We start from the raw sequence: 17,625 nt of genomic DNA on the forward strand, positions 1-17,625 counted from the left end.
TTTCAGAGATTATCCGTACTATCTTTGGCAGATTAACCTTATTTCGGACAACTCTCAGTCAGTGTTTGAATCCTTGCTCTCCGTTCCCTCAGACACTCCACCCCCCCTCTTTTACCAACAATAACCTTTTACCCAGAGAGCTCCCATAGGACCAGAGCAGGGGCAGTTTAGCTCAGAGCCATTTGATTCGTGCAGATTTAGGGACGTGGTGATGTGCTAGATGGGACTGAAGCGGTATTGGCTCTGACCTGAGGCAGTGGGAGGAGACTCTGACAATGAATGTGCTGAGGACACATGTTTACAATGATGGGGAAGAATGGAGCTGCACAGGAGCACTGGACACTGTGAGTTAACTGAATGAAGTAACCAAATTCAAGAGATATTTTCCAACTTTTGAACAGGCACATGAGAGAAGTTTTCTGTTGGAGCGGGTTTGCCTTTGGTACTTGAACTGTACTTGTTAGTTTAGTTGTATGTTGGTTTGAATGAGAGTGGTGTGGGACTGGTTCGTGTCAGGTGATCCTGGGATTGTCTGCTCTGAAAGATGCACCCTTTAATGTTTGATTTAGTATTAAATGAAGCTGTTTTCTATCTGTGTTTGCATTTCCAGCTGTAGTGTTGTTGAATCTCATGCTGTAAGTTTAAAGAGACGGCAGGAACTTTTTTCGGACAGGTTTTTAAAATATGTGAGGTGTGTCATGTGAAGACCTAAAACCTGAATGTTTCCATTCCAGCAGGATTCCTCTTAGTCTTTTGTCTTGTGGCACATGGCCTCTCTGTCCTGATATGTAGAGCTGAGCCTCTGAAAAACACACCTGAACCTAAAAATGTTTGCTTAAGCATGAATACATTGTGTTGCAGATGGTGCCTTTGAACAGCTTGACAGTCAAGGAAGCTAACGAAAGTCAATACAGAAGGACTGACCTGTAGTATCATTGGAGGAACATGCTAAACAGACATTGAATGAGTTATCACACAAGCTGATTTGTTCTGTACCAAGTACAATACACACTCTCTCTCTGTTCCCTGACAATCTGGGACAAGGGGGACGAGTCATCACAAGGACGAACAGGACAAACTGTGAAGTTCACTTCTCAGGGATCACTTCTCAGGGATGACCAGTGCTCGGCTGCTGAACACTTAACCAGTAGAGTCTGTGTTGTTTGATGCCCAACCTTCACACAGGATGGCATCCACTGTGTCCTCGGTACCCCGCGGTGTCTTCGGCCCCTCGTCGCCTCCTCCAGCTGTCTGGCCGCCTCTGGACTTCGCCCTGGGTGCCCTTGCCTGCTGTGCGGCCTGCGTGTTCACCAATCCCCTGGAGGTTGTAAAGACCCGTCTGCAGCTTCAGGGAGAGCTGTGTGCACGGGGATCCTACCAGAGACACTACCGTGGAGTCCTGCAGGCCCTCTGGGTGGTGGGCCGCACAGATGGGCTCCGGGGCCTGCAGAAGGGGCTCTCTGTTGGACTGATCTACCAGGGTGTGATGAATGGTGTGAGGCTGGGCTCCTACTCCTACTGTGAAGCTCTGGGTATCACCTCGTTCCATGGGGGGAGTCTGCTGTCAGGGGCAGGGGCAGGGGCGCTGGGTGCCTTCATTGCCTCTCCTGCCTACCTGGTAAGTTTACTTTTTTGCCTGAAATCTCTATTTGCGGCCGCTCATCACAGGGTGAACGTCTGAGTTGTGAACAGTTGTTTATCTTCTCAGACTGTTTGATTGCGCTGGTTTTTAGAGGCCTGAAGAGATGAAACTATACAGCATTAGCAAGAGAAGAGCAAATATTAGAAAACTAGTTATTATTATTTCTTACACTGGTAATCATCTGGCGACCCCCATACATTCATCCTGCAACCCTTTGAAGGGGTCCTGACAGGAACCATTGCGCTATAGGTTTTGTGATTAAGTCATTAGATGTTACAAGCCATTTGTAGTTCAGTTCATATCGTGTCCAGTTACTGTCTATAACAAAGATGTTTACAGTCACAACTATGTGATTTTTGTGTTTGTTATGTTACATTCAGGATATATTAATGTTACTGTTGAAAGAGAGTCTTATGCTCCTTTTTCTTGTGAACATTTGAAATATTTCCCTCAAATGTTGGACGAGATGTCAGCCATTATGCCACTTTGGTGGTATCTTACTAGAAAATTGAAACCTCATGCACCATTGAGAGTGGATAATCTGATTAGGTTACACTGAATAAGTTAATTAACAGCCAAACGACTGACATAAGCGAAACGAAGACAAGAGAGTAAATGTGGAAAGATGATACAGGTAATTGTTTTCTGAGGGAAGGATTAAATATATTATGCAAAAGGTTTCAGCATAACACTTGTACTGTTTTCAGAGTTTAAGGCCAACACACATACTGTATCTATGACGAGAAATTAGATCATGTTTGCACCTGTTGTGTCCGTATCTTCGCTGACAAACCCTTCTCCCTCGCCTCCCCTGAAGTAATGATCTACAGCAACATAACACATATGTCGGCCTTGTAAACGAGATCAGTGTGACACACATTAGATTACATTGTTAACTCGCACGCCACAAAGCTTGTGCAACATTATAGAGAAAGAGGTGTTTATAGTTCAGTTGCTATTAGACACACTCACTTACCCATGTGTGCACTAAAACAAATGAAATAATATGAGGGTTCAGCAGTCTGACTTAGACAAATCGGGATAGTGTTACTCAGTTTCAAGTTCTTTATTGTCATATACACAACAGTTACGTTGAAGCAATCATTGGCAATGGAATTCTTAATTCTTAGCCACCCTCTAACAAAGCTCAAACAAAAAATAAAGTATAAAAATGAGAATCTAAAGCATAAAATAGCTCAAAGTTAAAATATAGGAACAGGAAAAGTTATGGTCCTGTATTGTGTAGTAACACAAAGAGGGATTTTGGTACTAAAAAGACTGTAAATATGGAAGATACTTTAGAAGATTGTGTTATTGAATCTCTTAAACGTATGGTTTAAAGGGGAAAGATGGGAAAACAACAGCAACTTCCTAACTGGGTAAAAATAAATGTGTCACAATTCTAATAATGTGAAAAAACTATGGAAACCATCAGCGTTACTGTATCGTAAGTCGTCACAAACAGCGACATCAAAGCGCACCAGCTCAGTTTCAAAGGTGTCTCAAATGTCCTGGATTGATGTTTTTACCCAGTGCAAGTGCTTGTGAGGTAAAGTATCATTACACAGGTGTGTGTGGGGGGTAGAGTCAGGTTAGTCACAGCTTGAAGTTAATTAAATTACATCTAGATTGAAAGAACACAAGATGAAAAATAATATGATCTTAAGCCAATTTAACCATATCTGGTCCAGACGGATGAGTAATTTATCTTTTTTATTGCCCCTCTGTCCTCTCTCCAGGTCCCACTCTTGTTTGTCAAAATAGATACAGATTTAATGTGCATCTATAAAGCCAGGCGAGACTTGAAGCACTCATAAATGATCATTTTCAGACGTTTTGACATTCACACCGATCTCTTTCCGGATTAATGGCACAGTTAATTTCCTTATGTCCTCTGCAGGATCCTGCTTATAGGACAGGATTAGTGTTGTTGTTTTTCTGCCACAGCTGTCAGTCAATACATTTAAAACCATCTAACCTTTTGCACCGTCATGGAAAGACAATACTGTTTGACGTGTTTGTCTATATCTAGGTTACTAAATATACCCTGCACTTTGCTTCAACTATACCCACTGCTGCCAAAAATATACAATATCTGGTGGCTCTGCGCTGTGCTGTTGACAGCAAATGAGGGAAGGAGAAGTGAAGGTTATTTTATTGGCGCTTTATATGAGCTCAAGGAGAGAGGGGTCTTGGTGTTGAGCTGCAGCAGTTTGATTGTTAAGGGTTGGTGCAAATAAATGACAAGATCCTGACAAAGTCTTATGTAACCATGAGTTACCTGTAATTGTTAGATTAGTTATCCTGGCATCTGACTCAGACATTATCCAACTTAGTGACAAGTCTGGTTTTGTCTGTATGTAGATTATTGTCTTTGGCACAGTATCTTGTACATTGTGAATACACATTAAAACTTGTGTGATACATTTCTTCACAGGTGAAGACCCATCTGCAGGCTCAAACTGTGCAAACTATAGCAGTGGGCCACCAGCATAACCACCTGGTAAGACTTATACAACACATGAACATATATGTTCTTTTATCTCCAATTATTTTGTTGTTTACTGAACTAAAAGTAGCAATAACACAGTGTAAACATCTTCTAATATAAGTAAAGATCATTCATTCAAAATTCAAAGTAAAAGTATATATAAGTATACCGATACAGTAGGTAACTGATGCATTAAAGTGAAAAACAGCATTTTAATGTTATATATAGTTTAAGGTAAATACTAAATACTTATCATCATTTGCTAAAACTGATATCTCTGTTTGTGTGGGTGTGGGTGTATGAACAGCGTTTGATTGACAGCTCCCTCACCATTCTACTGGTTTTGTTGAACCTGTTGGGCTGGGACATCTTACCCTGTTATCATTCTCATTAGTACATATAGAGTGGTGTCATTACATAATTCACAGCATCGCTCCACCTAACTTACATCTGATTAATTGATCTAATCAGAGTGATTAATATATAAATATAAATATATATATATATATATATATATATATATATATATATATATATATATATGTTCAGTGTCTTTAGTTTACAAAGTAACTATGCAACTTTAGTCATACCGCTCAAATAAATGTATTTGAGTAAAAATTATATTTCCCTCTAAAATGTATTGATGTATAAAGCTGCATAATATGGAAAGTTTTTGACTGAAGTCCCTCTCCAGTCAAAAATGTGTTTTTCTTATTGTTTCTACAGTTGAATGTTTGATCTTCACTGTGCAGAATGAATGAGTTTGACACTAGAAGGATGTTTTCACATTCATCTGCTGAAAGTGGAAAGTTTCTTTGTGCTCATTGAAAATCTGATTGTAAGGGGCATCACAAATAGTTCAGAAGTCAGTACACCATTCCACCTCCCATAGATGATGTAGATGTATTTGTTGTTTAAAGTTTGTTAGAGGTGGATAAGTTAACACATGCAGCATTAAACTTCTACTATACTAGTAGGACTCAAAGTTATGTGCATGAAGAAAGCTTTTTAACACATCGGAAAGTTGCTCCTAAAAAGGTTGAAACATGTTTCTATCACTATAATATACCGCTACATGATAGAAAAACATACACAGTAGCATGAGGTACTATTAACTGCTATCTCCAACACACTGATGCCTTTGCTTTCTTCCATTTCAGGGAGTATCTGATGCCTTCGTTACCATCTATAGAAGAGAAGGTTTAATTGGCCTTTGGAGGGGTGTGAACGGGGCCGTGCCTCGAGTCATGGTGGGATCAGCTGCCCAACTGGCAACCTTCACCTCGGCCAAGGACTGGGTGTCACATTCCCAGGTAGACGTGAGAAACAGCTGACATTTTTATAGCACGTGTAACCGAACAGTTGCTGTCAGCCTAAAGTCAAACCTCAGTTGATAATCAGTTTCTTTCTTTCCTTTCAGTGGTTTAGTCCAAACAGCTGGCTTACGGCTCTGATAGCTGCCATGATCAGTGGAGTCGCTGTGGCGATCACAATGACACCATTTGATGTCATTAGTACACGTCTCTACAACCAGCCGGTGGATGAGTCTCATAGGGTGAGTTTAAGACATCAGATTTGTTCTTGGCCTCAATAATGGCACAAAAGACTTTCATAAGTTTTCTAGCTAAATGCACACACACAAACAAACACAACAGCTCCGGAGACTTATTGTTTTTCCTTGTCTGTGTTTTAGGGCCGTCTGTATCATGGATTTTCAGATTGTATGCTGAAGGTGTGCCAAGCTGAAGGCCTGCTGGGGTTGTATAAAGGCATGGGCCCAGTCTTCCTGCGTTTAGCCCCACACACGGTGCTCAGCATGCTGTTCTGGGATGTGATGAGGCAACAGACAATAAAGGACAACCACAGCCAGGGAAGAAGCTAAAACATCCCAAACAACTGTGCAGGATTGACTGTTAAGAGGTCCATCAATTAATAAAAAAAAAGTAGCTGACAAACTATCAGGTTTTACTTTAATACCTCAAATGATTAATCTACAAGCAATGCCTCGGGCTTCCACGTGCTGACTTGAATGAGAGACATGAGGCCCACGTGGCTTTCAAAAATATCAGGATATCAATGGAGAGCCGATGACCTGAACAACGGGTCTGGATTGTTAAAACATAAGCTATGTATTCCAGGTTTATAGTGAGGCTGCTGTAAACTGTCACAGTTTGATGGATGACTCCAGTTGCCTTGTCTGTTGTATTTGAAGAAAGACATCTGATGTGAATGTTTTTATCTACTGACATATGAACTACTGGTATCTAAAGCCAAGAATGCCATTTCATTCAACGATTTGATTTACAGAAATGTAACCTACGGGTATTTCAAGCCTTTAAACAGTTGATGACAATTATTAATAATAATAATAATAATAATAATAACAATAATAATAAAGACTTTTGTATGAAATGTGTTTAAATATATTTGTTTTTGTATCATCTTGGACACAAGATACATGATATCTAAGACGCATTGTAAGCTAATTGGATTTTGACCCAGTTAAAGGTGTCTGATTGATCTGTGAGCCTAATCATCTTTTTGAGAGGATCTTCAGCCCCTTTCATCAGGAAATGATTAAACTGACAAAAGCAGTCAAACACATTTGACCTTTGAGACTGAAGCATGGAGCCGACCTGATCGGCAGGAAAGACATAAAGGCAACGTGACTGTTTGGCTCGCAGGAATTCAGCTTTCACTGACTTGTAGTTTCTGATCAGGTCTTAGATTGAGGTAGCATGAGTGAGAAATCGTAGTGTCCTTGTTGAGACGAGGAAAACAAAAATGTTTCTGCCCTACTCCTGGATCCTTGATTCAAACCCAATAGACAGTTTTTTTCAAGGTGAGTTGACGTGTTTTTCTTCCTCAAGGCTATAAAATATTAAAGTATTTCTATGTAAAGTAGTTTCTTTACATACTTATTTTGGTTGTGGTGTTATTTGTGTTTTAAAGGTCTTGTGGGTGCAAGTGGAATATCAGTGCTGTGCAATTTGATGAGAGTTTACCACTTCACTCAAACAATCAGGTGAGTTTATTTTGTAAAAAGGAAAGACAATATATAGATTATTTTATGCGAAGTGTGTATATATAGATATTATCTAATTTTCTCTCCACAGTGATTCTGAATCTGAAACTGAAAGCAAACCGAGGTCATCCTCACCTGACAATCCTCTGAGGGGGAACTGGAAAGATGTTCTCCAGTTTTGGTCCCTGGCGGTCCTCCTGTCTCTGGTGGGCTCGAGGGTTTCCTCTCTGATAGTGCTGGAGTTTTCTCTCAGAGTGGTTTCTGCCTGGGTGTCAGCAGGACTGGTGAGTAAATCAAACCCATGAATTGATTTAATTGATTGATTTAAGCTTGTTTTACATCTATAAGCAAGTGCACGTTCAGTGTTAGTTCTTTGTATTGATCTTTCTAATACTGATCTGATCTTGTTTCATCCACGCTCCTGTATCTGAACTCAGGATGCCAATGGCAGAGGCCTAGACCGGCTCCTGATCCAGAGCCAGTTCTCCTTGGGTTGCGGCCTCACCTGTACTCTGGTCTTCCTCCATCAGGGGGCTCCACACAGCTCCCTCAGCTTGTTTCTGGCAGCTGCTCTCAGCTGGGCACTGTCAAGCGCCAGCTACGATCTGTGGAGCCATGTGGCCAGACTCTACCCACTACATAGCACAGAGCGTTATTGTGGGAAGTGCATCAACCTCCTGACCTCTGGACACACCATACTGGCATCACTGCAAAAAGCGGTTATCTTGGCCTTTGCTCTAGCAACTGTGGCTTCCACCACTACGATTTACGACCATTTCCTGTCCCAGAAAGATGCTCTGAAGTTTTGGACTCCATTGACGCTCTGCTACACTATGCTGGTGGTCTATATTCAAGGTGATTGAACTATTTGGGGAATGAAAATGGTCCTTCAGTAATACATCTGGAGAGAGAAAACTTTTAGATCAGATTAGAAACTAGTTTTGACAACAAATAAGACAAAAGACATGAATCACAGCAGACAACAGATGAAAGAACACAAACTCAGGGACCCACATAGCCACTAAATTTAAAAAACCTGTGTTGATGTTAATAAACAAAAGGGCAATACTTGATACACCTAAAAATAGGATCAATAAAACTGACAATAAATATGAAATGACACAATACATATAAAACACAACCCCTATCTCAAGCACAAGCTGGTATACCATTATTCAATAGTTATTACTGCTGGGTGCACAAAACACCTTTAAGCATTATTGTGTAATGGAGTCTTTTTGTTTCATTTTACACAGAGGACCAGAATCGGCATACTGGTACAGAAGCCCTGATGCACACTGTACTGCTGCGACTGGGAGCCTTACTGGTGCTCATGCTGACTGTGGGTGACTGGTCTGATGTCCTCCACATCCTCATCACTTTCCTGGGTGAAGCAGTCTGCCTGCTGCCCTCCCAGGACCTGCTGCAAGCTGCGTTAAAGGTCGGTGTGAATCAATGCATTAAAGCCATCATTTCTACCCCATGACTGTTTCTGTATTCATTATATTACTCTAACTTATTATTAATTTTGAGAAATGTTTAAATGACAGGTGAGATTGACTTGTCATTTTTCAATTTTAGGATGAAGAAGACACAAGCTTGAGCAAATCCAGTCACAAAACAAGGGAACGCACAAAGAAAACATCATCAGATCACAATTGATGATGTACCTGAAATCTACCTCAAATACCAGTGACTACCTCCAGTGACAAGATGTACTAAAACTTGATATTAATAAAACAGTAAAGGATTATTGTGTACTGACTGTTATTGAGTCTTGAAGAATAGAATAAGGAGTTTGTAGTTTTCCACCATATAGCAGCTGCTGTTTCCTTTTAAAGCACTAACTGGAAGATGAGGATCTTCAGTAAATATGATTGTTGCGGGCAGTTGCTTTTCTATTATGTTGCACTGTTTTGATGAGTCATGTAATGGAAGACAAATGCATGAAAGGATGTTGCCAAGCTGCATAATGAAAAATCTGTATTGTGGATGATGTTTTTCTGTAGAAACACAGTATAATTATACTTCTTAAGTCATTTAATAAAGCCATAGAGTGGAAGAGAGATGAGCAGAAAACTACACAGTTTAATCAAATGAAACCTCTACCAGCAGAGGAAATATATAAAACAGTCTCCAATATGAGTATCTAAATAAATTAATTGAGAAGCACTTTTTAGACATGAATTTTACTTAGGTTGCAGTAGACCAGCTATTCTACACAACTATTTTTCAAGAGGTTTTTTGGAGAATGAATAATGCATTAATTCATGTCTATTTTAATACGGTAATTATCAGGATGTCACATTGGCATCTATGGTCAACTGATGGTGACCGTGTGTCAATAATTAAAGGGGAACTCCACCAATTTTACACTTGGAGATCAGTTCACTCGTCAACCCTGTGAAAGCGGTTGTATAATGTCTTTTGTGACTTTGGAGGGAGCTTTGTAAAGTTGGTCTTAAATCCTTTCATCAGAAAACCTGCATTACATAGTGGAAGAATTGGGGTTTTAAAAAGTGGGCATGTGGGAGGCAGGGGGGCTCTAATGAAAGACACTACCCCGTTGCATTATGGGAGTCATTGTATGGTTGTTGTTGAGCTTGTTGTTGTTGCTGTCACCATTTCCTTTTCAATGTGCTCCACCAACTTGCTGAAGTACTCCTTTATTCATTACTCGAAGAAGTCCAGCAATCCCTCTCGCACTTAGAATATATTTGGGTAAAGTAACAGTGTTTCTCCCAGGGAAATAGTTTTTCCACCCCTGCAGATGTTTACAGTTAGGAAGTCAACATCAATTGTATTTGTAATTGTCATCTACTGTGTTTCTTCCTGTTCTTTCTCTTCATTTCCCTCCGTTCTCTTCTCGTTGTTGCTCCGCTCTCCCAAATAGTTCAAAACTGAGGATTCCAGTAAAAACACTATACAGCAATGTTGGTGAGTAAATTGAAAAGTCATGCTTTAGAGGCAGTGAAGAGGTTCAGAGGGTTTAATGAGGATTTTGGGTGCTTGGAGGGGGGGCGGAGCATGGAGGTCTGGGGATTGTGTCATCAGTAGACATGCTCCCTCCTGCAACCGTGACATCACTGCAGCATTCCTTTCCACAGAGCTGGAACAACAGAGACCCCCATCGCTCTCCTCATCTCCGTCTCCTGTTCACCCTCTTTCACACATTCCTGCCTCACTCTTCTTTCACGCCGACCCACATCGATCAGGAAAGTTTTATCCAACATTTAGTTGCCTGCTCCATCCTTCCCTTTTGGCTCTCATAGGAGGGGGAGTAAACCTCACAAGGTTTGGCTCCGGAAACTAACCACACTAACATTTGCTGATCAGCAGACCTGATATTGCTTAGACTCACTCTGGTGGAGAGCAGCAAACACAACAAAGCAGCTTTTTCATAGCTCTCTCAGACATCACTCACTGCCCCCCCTCCTAATACACCAATATCTCCTCTTGCACAATGCCCTGATTCATTGCACTGTAATGCTGCTGCTCCTTTGCTGTTGCTTCGAACACAAAAGCTCCATCAGGAGAGTCCGATGAAGTCCACCGCATACTATCAGACATTGGTGAGGCACAAATGGAAGCATTGCCTTGTGACACTGATAGTGAGTCAAGTCTAAAGTGATATAATGTAGTGGGGGAAGGGAAGAAGGAAAGAGGGAGAAGAAAAAAGGAGGCAGACTCAATGAGTGAGGTAGGGAAAATAAAGCTGACAGAACAATAAGGCAGAGCTGCACAAGAGGGAAAGCGGACAGTTTGAGATAGAGAGTGGCTGTAAAAGGCAGGTACAGTCACATCCTGCTGGCATTCAAAAAGATAAAGAAAGTGGGAGGTGGTTGTGTGTCTCTTTTTGTCTATTTAAGGGCGAAAAACCTTATGAGATACTTCATGATACAGTATATTGCATTTGTAAAAAGTCTGACTGTTCTTATGGTTAGATTGCCCAACTGTTGCATGCCTTTCTGTATGTGTGTGTGTGTGTGTGTGTGTGTGTGTGTCTACGTGCACGCATGCCAGTATGTGTATGTCTATGTGTGTGTGTGCCTGCCAAGTTTTCATAGTGGATGAATGTGTCATGTTTTTCACTGCACTTTGCCCGAGATTAACTGTTCACCTTTTACGGTTGGGAGGGAGGTGGTATTGTCATTCAGCCAGAGAAGGAGGAGGGGTCGACGGACGAGAGAGTTGGGGAGGGAGGTACAGAAGGAAAAGGAGTGGCCTTCTGCTGATAGTCGCCCTCTCTACCGGAGTAAAGTCTTCTCTCAGTGGCAGCTTTACAGGAGGGAAAACAAACCAGAAGTTTTGAGATACAGAACAGGGAAGGAGAGAGAAGAAAAGGGAGAGCTGTCCTCAAACCATAGTTTCTCTCAGGTACGTAATGGTAGAGTGAGTGGGTTTAAAGGAAACAGATGATTCAGATTTGTGCTTTCTGCCTCTAAAACCATTCATTATGGGTAATGAGAGCTGTGAGTGTGTGAATTTACCTCTCTACAGTGAGACTGAGCACTCCCACAAAGTTGACTTTGAGGGCGTATGCACTTAGATTAAATATTATGGAGATGAAAGAGATAAAATGTCATATTCATTATTAGTATGTTTTATACTCCAGTGTGGCTTATAAAGATGAGATAAAGTGAGGTGTTGAGTCTATAATCTGTTTCTTCTATGATTCTTCTATAAAACCTTAAATTTTGCAGTCTTGAGTCTACATTATAATTGTTCTGTCCTCCTGTTAGACTGTATGTGGGTTTTATACAGTCATGGCATCAGCAGCTCCACCAAAAAGGATGGTGTCTTCTTTCTTCATCACTCTGGCGTCTCCTCACCGAGCCACTGTCACACAGCAGCAGCCTGCTCTCCAAGCCCACAGTACCCCGGCTAGAGACAAGCAGCATGCTGCTGCACGAATCAGCCCAAGTGACAACACCCCTGCCCTAAGACATAAGAAAGAGGACCACTCACAGCCTGAGTCTTACGGCAGTGTAGACAGCAAAGGCTGGGCTCATGGGGGGGCCTCAGCCCCAGCTTCAGACCCTCAGAGCCCAAAACCTGCCCAACCTGGAACCAGCAGAGGACAGCTGCAAGAACAAGACAGATGTGCTGCAGGTATTCATGACACAATCTATTTTTTTTTATTATCTAGGATTCAATGCAAAATAGTGCAATGGACAACACTTACGTACCTGAACTATATTCTAACTACATGTAACTGATGCCACTAGGGACTGGTTGACCTGTGTTGGGCCTGTCCTTCCATAACTTGGTTTTATAAGTTTGTTTTTGAGTCACTTGTTGAGTCACTCCTTTTACACTCATTTAATCACATCACACCTTTTTAGGAACATGCAGAACAGAACAAAAACACAACCCTTATTTCCCCTTATTTTATTCATTTCTTAAATCATTATTATTAATTATTATTATTATTATTATTATTATTATTATTATTATAATAAACTATTATTCTTTTTTTAAATTTATTTTTGGGGGGTGGCAGGTGGGTTATATATATTTTTTGGTGTGTTTAACATTAATCGTATGTGTCTAATATCAGTATTTATTAGAAACCTAAATAAAAAGTGACTTGAAATAAGTCTTTTTCTTACCAAACAGAGCTCTTCCCTCCACCTCCTCCTCCTCCTCCTCCTCCTGCTGCTGCTGCTGGACTGCCTTCATCTCTGGGAACATCGCTCTCTGAAGAATCAGCACTTCCACCACCTCCTCCTGCCCAGACACTTCCCTCTTGCCCTCTGACCCCAGGCCAGCAGCCAGTTTACAACAGAGAGGTATGCAGACTTCTCTCACAATGTAGCTAAAAATCTCTCATTTACTGTTATCGAACACTTGATCCCAGTTTTCCTCTATAAATTTAGCTTGAAGCAGAGAAGTCATTTTTTCCCACAGTGAAGTATTACAAGTTTCCACAACTTTTACAGATTCTGTATTATGTTGTGCAGTGGTTGAATCATCTGCAAAACACATTATGAACAAAAAACAGCTGTCTTTTAGATATAGCTAAATGATGAAAAACACTTCAGGAACTATACACATTTTCCTTAAAAAACAGAGCACACAAACAAATATAAGAACGTTTTCCCATTTCTGTGCAGAAACAATGAAAGTGCAGATCAGGAAGGTTGAGGCTGAGTTACAGCAGCAGGTTCTGATAATAGTCAGACTTTCTCTTTATTGCACCAGTCTTATTCTACAGTGTGTACCTGTGCAACCTATCCAGTGTTGGATAAAGGATTTAATGTAGATTATTTGCATACCCCAAACTTTTTAGTTATGTATTTCCTTAACAGTCACCTCTATATTTTACACTTTTCTTTCCAATTTGGGAAAATGTTACAGATTTAGGGCTTTGAGAGGTTAACTCTTCCTGTATTTTTAACTGTGATGTTGAATACACAGAATGTAAAGACTGACATGACTCTGCTTCAGTCTTGGAAATTATTACTTTTTTTTTTAAGTTTAATTAAAAGCAGTAGAAGGATATTATATGTTTATATATTGATATGTATAGTAAGATATTTGGAGCAAGTCAACATTTTTTGTTTGGTTGACTCTTGTGTTTCAGCCTGTAACATTTAAAGCCACTCTTCTCCCTTTATCCTTCTAGCATCAAACACAACCGTTTAAAGTTAAGTTTTACATTAATAATGTGCTTTAAATTTAAGGTGGAAACAAGCACACCATCTAGTGGATTCAAACAAGATGAACAATCCCACGGGATCCATAAAAATGGCCAAGACACGAGCAGGGAGAGTAAAGGTAACATGATCTCTATTTACACATTCACCACTTCCACTCTGACAATACGCATATTATGATAACCTGCATTGACATTGATTGTTGGTGTACTACGCAGAGGTGTGTGGCTTCTGTCGGAAACCCGTGGCTCTTTCTGAACCTGCAATAGAGGCCTTAAACAGGACGTACCATGACGGTTGCTTCCAGTGTAGATCTTGTCACATTCCCCTGGCTGGTAAACAGTATTACAACAAGGCAGGGATCCCGCTCTGTGAAGACTGCTACCAGGTAAAGTCAATACAGCCTCTACTACAGGATCTCACCCAAGCTGCAAATACAAATGCCATACCAATGTTTTTGCATGCTCGTTTTCTTCTAATCATGCTTTACATTGATGACAACTATTCACTGACCAAAGACTGCTGTAATGTTTTACATATACCTTCCAGGTAGCTCCTAGTTTGTTACTTTTACTACTGCATGAAAATCAACTTGTCGTTGGAACGGGGGATTGAATTAATTTCTGACTGTAATATAAAAATAAAGGTGGTATTGATGGTCATTGTGATGGATTACCAATCTCAACCAAGTTTCAGGTCTCTGCAACAAATAGAAGTCAGTGGCTGCTTGGAAAGTGGAAGAAATACTATTAAACATTAAAAATGTAAACGCTACGTTTTGGAAAATGGTCAGCAATCATACGTACAAGATCTACATGGTTGGTAGTAAATGGATTAAACTGTTTTAATACAGAAATGTACCATTAACCACATATTTCTGGCTCTTAGGCCAGTCTGGAACTCTGCTGGGCCTGTGGGGAGGCTATCACAGATCATGTGATCCGCGCACTGGAGCGCGCATACCATCTTTCCTGTTTTACCTGCGCAACATGTAAACAGCAAATTGGAGAGCAAGCTTTTGCTCAGGGAGAAGTTGGAGAGGTTTATTGCCTCCAGGACTATTACAGGTATGAGACTTAACAATGATGACAAGCATTGTGAGAAAAACATCCTTTACACTACTGGTTCCAAACCTGGGGGTCCAGACCTTATATGTCCCCATTTTCATTAATATCTGTGTATAAAACTGAAGAAATTGTAATTTCTTACACTTAGATTATTATTTAAGATAGAAAATCTCACAGGACATGGGGAACAGTGAAGACCTGAACACAAGCTATAGTCACAGAGCCTCACTCTCTGCTAAACACAACATTAGAAACCCAATTAAAACAACCAGAGTTAATAGAACAATGAGAGTAAAAAAACTTAAGTATGGTTAGAAATACAAAAAATACATACAGGCAGAGAATTGTATAGAAAGGTGTGTTCAGTATTTGGGTTAATTTTATAGTTTATCGGTTATTTCTGTACTTTAACATAGTATGAAATATCTATAAAAATATGTAACTTAATCAGGGGTCTTAAATTCACTCAATGATAGAAAAGGAGTTGGGAACCAGTGCTTTACACAGTCCACCAAGAGTAGAGATCATAACTGATTTCTTATTGTCCTTTTAAATGTAATGATAATGTATGTCTTTGAGTTGTGTAAAGCAGTTTAAATCCCAACACATGTTTGAAAGGTGCTACACAAATAAAGTTACCTATTTCCTTTCCTCTGCAATGTCGCCTATAAAGGAAGTACGCTCCCAAGTGTAACGCCTGCAAAAAACTAATCATTCCAAAGGAAGATGGTACCGACAGCTACAACGTTGAATGCCTCGGACGCTCTTACCACGAGAACTGCTACAGATGTGAGGTAGGCGTCCTGCAAGCAGACACACTGACAGACACACAAACACACATTAATCACCACCAGTCGATAAGTATGTCCCATTGTGTGCAGGTCTGCGTCATCCAGCTCTCTCCTGAACCAAATGAGCACGGCTGCTACCCTTTGGACGGGAAGATGCTTTGCAAATCTTGCCACCTGAGTCTGGTTTCTGGTCAGCACTAACACTGGCGTTACCGCCCCGGGATCAACTGCAACTGAGGGAAAAGTGACACGACTCCAGCTTCAGAGAAGTGGGAGACTTTGCATGTGCATTTAAGACTCTGGAACACTAATGTCACACATCTTTATTTTTCTTCCAATAGAACAATAATGAAATATTTTTTACAGTATATCATGCTTTCTGAAGATCCTCCTATTCTTCTTTTATACTTGATAATTTTGCACTCAATAAACTCTACAAAAATGCACCAAATATATTTATGCCACAGACTTTGCAGAAAAAATAACAATGTACGGCGAACATTATTTGAGTTTTTATCTCAACCAGTATTCTGTTTCTCAATCACATTAATCCTTTATATAAAAAAATAAAACTCTATATAAAAAAACATTTATATAAAAGTGAAGTAATATATTTTATCTCGAGGCAGGCTCCAACATACATAAGATGTGTTACATTACAAATACAATCAATAAGTAGTCAAACATGAGAAAAAAGACAATTTAATTCAGAATTGTATTAAACGGCCTGAATATAAAAATTTTAAAACACATTTGTGTCGGTCCAAGAACAGTTTTTGATCATACTGGCAGGACAATAAGTAAACACCAGAACTGAATACATTAGAGCCTTTATAAAATAATGTGTAACCGAGCACTATAACACATCTTAAATCATTATGGACCAAAACTTGAAGGTGCTTTAGATGTAAATGTGAGTCAATCCAAACTTTTTCCCACATAAAGATCCTCACAGGGTCTGTTCACATTGATTTGACATTACAATATTAAAGTCTCATTCAGATCCCAGGTGAATTATGTTGTTATTTATGTTCTCTATCTCTAAATGACATGTTTATATTTCTGTGTATCAGAAACATTTATTAAAACATTTTTCTGGAAAAAGTAAATTCATCATTTCTGTTTTTATTCACCAAACTTTCTTCTGTTTTACGAGGTTTAGGCTCAATATTACATCAGTGGTTTGTATTATCTTCTGTCTATTCTGTAAAGTGAGACTATTGAACATTTTGAAAGATATGAAAAGTTGAATTCATACTAAATAAAAACACATCTTTGCTCATTCAATACACTCAGGCTCTTTCTGCCATGGCCTTACTTGGTCTGGTATATTCACAATATTCACCAGTATCAGTGCACAGTGTTTGTACAGAGCAATAACCTGCTGTAAGAAGGTGTTTGTGACTGTAACTTTGTCTAAGAAAACACCTGATGGGCACAAACTCTGACTGACGTGGACATAAATGTGACACCTACTCAGTGGATCTGTGTGCCGCAGTGATTTGCTGCTTTCTTCTCTTACGAACTAAATTCAGACTTAACATATACTCAGTTTAATTTCGATCTAAAGATTAAATTTAGTTGCAGCCGTATATTTTGTTTCTGTGCTCAAACAATACTTTAAAAAACCATCCCATTATCCTTACTTCTGCCTCTACACACTGTCTTTCAGAGGCTGTAGCGGTCTCCATTTTATTCACCGGCATTATATGAAACTAACTCATTCATTGGTACCAACATGTCCTGTTAGCAGTCCTACCGGGAAGTAAATAACGCTCCAAAGGGAGGCTACATTTTGGTGATGGAAAAACTGGCAAAGTTTCAAAGGAATCCCTTGACCTTAAGACATCACAATGAAAATGGGCTCTATGGATACCTACAAGTCTCAGACACACTTCAGTGTCTGCATGTGGTAGAAATTGGTGGTATTTTCTGGTAGTGCACTTTAAT

General features: G+C 39.9%; 3 protein-coding genes across 3 annotated transcripts; all 3 read left to right on the top strand.

Moving 5' to 3' along the window:
- Positions 1 to 234: 234 nt before the first annotated feature.
- On the top strand, positions 235 to 6,545 carry slc25a34 (solute carrier family 25 member 34). The gene is made up of 6 exons (XM_051416454.1): positions 235 to 344; positions 862 to 1,618; positions 4,080 to 4,145; positions 5,294 to 5,446; positions 5,554 to 5,688; positions 5,827 to 6,545. Exons 2-6 carry the CDS (start codon positions 1,187 to 1,189, stop codon positions 6,013 to 6,015), a joined length of 975 nt encoding a protein of 324 aa, XP_051272414.1. The 5' UTR covers positions 235 to 344; positions 862 to 1,186; the 3' UTR covers positions 6,016 to 6,545.
- A 52-nt stretch (positions 6,546 to 6,597) lies between these two features.
- Positions 6,598 to 8,909, top strand: LOC127372561 (transmembrane protein 82-like). Its single transcript, XM_051416450.1, has 6 exons — positions 6,598 to 6,975; positions 7,086 to 7,158; positions 7,250 to 7,442; positions 7,596 to 8,013; positions 8,415 to 8,599; positions 8,740 to 8,909. The coding sequence occupies exons 1-6, from the start codon at positions 6,918 to 6,920 to the stop codon at positions 8,818 to 8,820; spliced, it is 1,008 nt and encodes a 335-aa protein (XP_051272410.1). The 5' UTR covers positions 6,598 to 6,917; the 3' UTR covers positions 8,821 to 8,909.
- A 2,434-nt stretch (positions 8,910 to 11,343) lies between these two features.
- Positions 11,344 to 16,784, top strand: LOC127372546 (filamin-binding LIM protein 1). The gene is made up of 8 exons (XM_051416426.1): positions 11,344 to 11,535; positions 11,901 to 12,270; positions 12,778 to 12,950; positions 13,845 to 13,938; positions 14,036 to 14,205; positions 14,706 to 14,884; positions 15,558 to 15,678; positions 15,766 to 16,784. The coding sequence occupies exons 2-8, from the start codon at positions 11,925 to 11,927 to the stop codon at positions 15,874 to 15,876; spliced, it is 1,194 nt and encodes a 397-aa protein (XP_051272386.1). The 5' UTR covers positions 11,344 to 11,535; positions 11,901 to 11,924; the 3' UTR covers positions 15,877 to 16,784.
- The last annotated feature ends 841 nt before the right edge of the window (positions 16,785 to 17,625 follow it).

This window comes from Dicentrarchus labrax, unplaced genomic scaffold, assembly GCF_905237075.1.
Source record: "Dicentrarchus labrax unplaced genomic scaffold, dlabrax2021, whole genome shotgun sequence".
NCBI classification, from domain to species: Eukaryota; Metazoa; Chordata; class Actinopteri; family Moronidae; genus Dicentrarchus; species Dicentrarchus labrax.

Excerpts from the sequence above, each read along its gene's own strand:
- LOC127372561 (XM_051416450.1), top strand. The coding sequence starts at position 6,918 with ATGTTTCTGCCCTACTCCTGGATCCTTGATTCAAACCCAATAGACAGT. Across the intron at positions 7,159-7,249 it reads CACTTCACTCAAACAATCAG|TGATTCTGAATCTGAAACTG; the intron begins GTGAGTTTATTT and ends TTCTCTCCACAG. Across the intron at positions 8,600-8,739 it reads TGCTGCAAGCTGCGTTAAAG|GATGAAGAAGACACAAGCTT; the intron begins GTCGGTGTGAAT and ends TTTCAATTTTAG.
- LOC127372546 (XM_051416426.1), top strand. The coding sequence starts at position 11,925 with ATGGCATCAGCAGCTCCACCAAAAAGGATGGTGTCTTCTTTCTTCATC. Across the intron at positions 12,951-13,844 it reads AGCCAGTTTACAACAGAGAG|GTGGAAACAAGCACACCATC; the intron begins GTATGCAGACTT and ends TTTAAATTTAAG. Across the intron at positions 15,679-15,765 it reads AGAACTGCTACAGATGTGAG|GTCTGCGTCATCCAGCTCTC; the intron begins GTAGGCGTCCTG and ends CATTGTGTGCAG.
- slc25a34 (XM_051416454.1), top strand. The coding sequence starts at position 1,187 with ATGGCATCCACTGTGTCCTCGGTACCCCGCGGTGTCTTCGGCCCCTCG. Across the intron at positions 1,619-4,079 it reads TTGCCTCTCCTGCCTACCTG|GTGAAGACCCATCTGCAGGC; the intron begins GTAAGTTTACTT and ends ATTTCTTCACAG. Across the intron at positions 5,447-5,553 it reads ACTGGGTGTCACATTCCCAG|TGGTTTAGTCCAAACAGCTG; the intron begins GTAGACGTGAGA and ends CTTTCCTTTCAG.